Source organism: Orycteropus afer, unplaced genomic scaffold (genome assembly GCF_000298275.1).
Source record: "Orycteropus afer afer isolate SDZICR_OR568_19922 unplaced genomic scaffold, OryAfe1.0 scaffold00021, whole genome shotgun sequence".
Taxonomy (NCBI): Eukaryota; Metazoa; Chordata; class Mammalia; order Tubulidentata; family Orycteropodidae; genus Orycteropus; species Orycteropus afer.
In genome coordinates this window covers 1,810,084-1,814,921 of record NW_006921608.1, presented here as the reverse complement: position 1 = coordinate 1,814,921, position 4,838 = coordinate 1,810,084, and the positions used below count along the sequence as shown (strand labels likewise).

The 4,838-nt window shown below is 42.0% G+C and overlaps 1 protein-coding gene across 1 annotated transcript in view; it reads left to right on the top strand.

The window, feature by feature from the left end:
- PKHD1L1 (PKHD1 like 1) overlaps positions 1-4,838 on the top strand; it is a 199,004-nt gene that overhangs the window by 175,293 nt on the left and 18,873 nt on the right. The window contains exons 74-75 of the mRNA XM_042783626.1: positions 2,978-3,229; positions 3,994-4,072. Coding sequence (XP_042639560.1) covers positions 2,978-3,229; positions 3,994-4,072 — 331 coding nt within the window. The remainder of the gene's footprint in view (positions 1-2,977; positions 3,230-3,993; positions 4,073-4,838) is intronic.

Here is a 4,838-nt window from a genome sequence, read left to right as displayed (position 1 = left end):
TTTTGTTTTGTTTTTTAGCAAGTTGGGGCCCACTTGACAGCACATAACAACAACAATGGGATGTTCAGTATCTGTTTCAGTTTCTATTGCTACGTGACAAACCAAAAAAACTTATGGCCTAATAACCGCTGTATTTTCTCACACTTTTCTGAGTCAGGAATTTGGCTTATCTCTGCTCAGTGATGTCTGGGCTTCAGCTGAGATACTGCTAATGTTTATAGCTGGCTGGGATTACTTGACTAAGGCAATATCTCTGAGGTATTGATTCTGGCTTTTGAGTGGGTTCCTCAACTCTCCTCTGTGTGACTAGCCTCTCATGAGACTGTATATATTGAGCTTCTTCATGATATTGCAGGGAAAAAAAATTAAATTCTTTACACATCAAAAATAATTAAGAAAAAAACATACCTGCCACAAAAATTCAGATTTTTTTTTTTAAACTTCAAAAGAAAAATACCTAAAACACACCATTGTCATGAATTATAAGAGTGGCAGAAAATATTATAGCACAATGTCCATTCATCTTAAAAGTAATAGAAATGCATTGTAATTGTTTGCAAGAGTACAGTGTTATTGAGATCTAATTATATTCTCTTCCTGAAAAACAAAAGAATAATGCAAAGAGAAATCTTAAAAAACAAAATTAATAGAGAAAAATATAGGAGTAAAAACTGTCAAGGTTGTGCAAGTATTATAAAGTCTGCTCTGTGTCGTAACTGCTATTAACAATAGCAGCAGTCCCAGGAGAAATTATGTCAAGGGAAAAGATATTAGTTATCTCATATACAAAATTGTGGAAAGGTTTAATATGTGGATTGAAAAGTGTTTGGATGAGATCTTTTTCGTTCACACTCTAAACATGTAACAAGTGTTTCTCTAGGCTTGTCCACTTGAGGTAAGAGAAAAGGAAGGATCACAATCTTGCAACACAAAAATATAGCTAGCGTCTGGCTCAGAGCACATGTGGAAAGCAGTTAAAAATTGTTATATCTAAGTGGGTGGCACACGGACGTTTGTTGTAATATTCTTTCAACTCTTCTGTGTGTTTGAAATTTTTCGAAATAAAAAGTTGGGGAAACGAAAATAATGACATCTGGATTAAGCCCTATCCCCAAGTTCTCTTGGACCCAAGTAAGTTTTCAAACATCATTTGCATTGGGCAAATCTGCTGCAAAAGACCTCTCTAAAGTGTGTAAGAGCAAAGATGTCACTCTGAAGACTAAGATGTGCCTGACAAAAGCCATGGTATTTTCAATAGTCTCATATGTATGTGGGAACTGGACAGTGAATAAGGAAGACTAAAGAAGAATTGATGCATTCAAATTGTGGTGTTGACAAAGAATGTTGGTTGTACCATGGACTGCAGAAGAATGAACAAATCCGTCTTGGAGGAAGTACAGCTGGGGTACCCCTTAGAAACAAGGATGGCTGCACTCCGTCTCTCATACTTTGGTCATAAAGGGACCAGTCCCTGGAAAAACATATCATGCTGGGTAAAGTTGAGGGTCAGCAACAAATGGGAAGATCTTCAACAAGGTGGATTGACATGGTGGCTGTGAAAATAGACTCAAGTATGGCAACAATTGTGAGGATGGCACAAGACTGGGTACTGTTTTATTCTGTTGTATATTAGGTCTCTGTGAGTTGAAACCAACTTGATGGCCCCTAACAAAAACATGTGCACACAGTGCCAATGATCCCCTCTGTAGATAGGAGTCAAGAAGCTCTTTGACTCCAGTCACTGCCATACAGTCCTTCCCATCTGTGATAGTTGTGTGTCAACTTGGCTGGGCCTGGTTGGGTGGCTGGGCAGCTGGATGTAGCAGTCCCCATGATGAGACTGGTAATTAACTCCATGGTGGAATCTACTGTGAGCCGCCGAGTGGCTGCCTTAGGGATGTGATCTGCTTCCTGTGTATGAGGAGAAGCCTTGGGGAAGCTGAGTTGTTGTTCAGCAGCTTGCCATGCTCTGCCGGTCTTGGGACTTTTAATGGACTTGAATTAATAGCTTGCCATGTGGTTTGGTAATATCGGGACTGTGCCTTGTTACTTGTCAGCCTTGGGTTTGTCAGCCTCTGCAGCCAGCAGCTGAGTGAAGAAAGGCCTCCAGCTTCAGTGGGCTGGGAGCAGGAGGCAGAGCTGAAGTCCAAGGTGGAGGGGCTTTCACCCAGCCCCTAGAGCCTGGCACTTTGAACTTGCACTTAAAGGCTCAAATTATAAGGAAAAAACCTCCTGTTTGTTAAGGCCATCCCATTTGTGGTATATTTTCTGTTAGAGCAGCACAGAGGTAACCAACAAGCCATCCTGCCTGCATTACTGTCTATAGTGGCTTATGTTACGGGTGCTGTCATCACTGTGCTGAGAGCTGTCTGTGCCGCGAGTCTGGGAGCTGCCACTCACATGCAGGTCTTGCCTTCCCCAGAGTGCAGTATAGGACGTGTCACGTTTGCATTTACCGTATCGCAGTAGGCAAATACAGCAGCAGCAGATTATCCTTCCCAGCCCTTCCTATAAAAGTCCCGAGGCTCTTTACAGATCTGTCTGGGGAGATGGTGACGTTCAGCCTCGATCCCCACCTTTCCCAGCTGAGGCTGAGACTGAGGTTTCCTGTTTCTTAGGCCAGGTCTGCAGAGATGAAACTGAAATTCAGCACTTTCACCTCCCTCCCCTATTGCTTCTCATTTCAAAGAGTGTATCTCCAAGTCCTGGGCTGGAGGCAGGAACCTCTTAAGAGGCAGGTGCTGATGCTGCAGAAGAAAATCTACCCAGATTCCTCCGCCTGTAGTTGATGGACAGATTGAACTTTCCTAACTCTGAGATGCTCTCTCTACTTATTCATGCTTAACTGATTCATTTTGCTCTATTTCCAAAAACACTTCTTTAGTAATTATACAGTATTTTTAAATCAATGAAAACAAAATTGGAACTGGAAACAAACAAAAAAGGTAGTCAAACACTATGATGATTTTTTTTTCAGGACAAACTTTTAAGATTGAATTTGTACTGGATAATGTTGCTCAGGTGGAATCAAGGACTTTCAGCCTGCCAGCACAGTCTGTCTCCAGTGGCAGCGGCAGCAGCAGCAGCAACAGCGAAGCAGCAACTCTGGGTACAGCGGCCCACGTGACTGTAGTAATTAGCTGTCTCGCAGGTAGAATGCTGCTCTTGGAAATATTTATGACTGCAGTTTTTATTCTGAATGTAAGTACAGCTCATTTTTTAATAGAATGTTTGTCTTCACATACTGAAACCAAAGCCAGACCAAACTCACTGCCATTGAGTTGATTCCGACTCATAGGAACCCCTGTTGGGTTTCCAAGGCTATAAATCTATACAGAGGCAGACCGCCTCATCTTTCTTCTGCAGAGCGGCTGGTGGGTTTGAACCACTAATCTGTTGGTTCACAGCCAAATACCTTAACCACTATATCAGTACATGTTTACTAAATACAGACTTTGTGTATAACATTTATGCATGGCATTAACCATTTCACGAAGACACAGTTTCAGGCATTGAGGTAGTAATTGCTTCATTGATGAAGACAAGAAAATCCTACAGGAAATGTTACTTACACTATGCAGTGGTATATAAGAATGAAGAGAAGTTCTAGTAATGTCAGGACTCTTTCCGTTGCAAGGGGTAGAGCTCATATCAAATCAGTTTAGGAAGAAAAATGAACCCACTTAACTTAGAAGTCCAGAAATAGTATGGTCTCTGTCACAGCTAGATCCAGGAGCTCAAATGAAGTCATCTGGAACCTGTATCTCTTTCTTGGTTCTGTTCTCAGTGTTAACTTCACTTCCAGGCAAACTCTCCACCCCTACCCACATTCACACACACACACACACACACACACACACACACCACAGCAGAGGTAGCTGGCAGCACCTTCAGGTTTATATTCCATCAGCTGAGAAGCCATGCCATAAAGAGCAAACCTCTTTCTCAACAGTTTCAGTAACAATTCCAAAGCTATGTCATTGACCTTGTTAGATCACATGCCCATTCCTAAACCAATCACTGGGGCCATGAAGATGCTGTGTCCTCATTATCCTGGCCTGAGTCAGATGAGGTGAGGTGCTTAGAATGGTCGAGGTGTGGTTTCACAAAGGGAAATCAAAATGCTGATTCCAGAAGTAGTAGACGAATCTAGTGAATGCTAGGGAGGTAAATAGGAAGGAGGGGTCCTATAGGCTGGAAAGTTTAGAGAAAACTGTCACCCACTAGGAGCACTTTAAATTTGGGACTGTCAAGAATAAATGAGATTTGGGGAACAAGAGAAAAGACACTTAACAACATGATAGGAGGAATGAAGACAGAAGAAGTGATAAAAGGCATCTTCAGTTGTATGTGGTCTGCTCAGAATTCCTGTATTCACTTTCAAAGGTGCTTTTCCTCCTGCTGTCTGATCTCAGTTAATGCAATGCCATAGTTCTTGTCCCACCGGCTGATAACTTCTTAGACATCTCCTTTGCATTCAGGTCCACATTCCTTCATGTGCTCTATGGCATCTATTTCCAACAATAATATCTCTTATCTAACCCTCCTTTAAAGTCTCACTGACCACTTAAAGCTTTCTTACCTCTAACTTGAACTTGAATTCTAACAATATCTCTTGAATTCCCTGTTTCCAAACTCCCTCACATCCAGCCCATCTTCTATACCACTGCCAAATTTAGATACCTAAAGCAAAAAAGCATCAATTCTGGTTTGTTGTTGTTGTTGTTGTTATGTGCCATTGAGTCGGACCCGACTCATAACGACACCTCCTTGGGTTTCCGAGACAGTATCACTATGGAAGTAGATTGCCCAACCTTTCTTCCGAGGAGTGGCTGGTG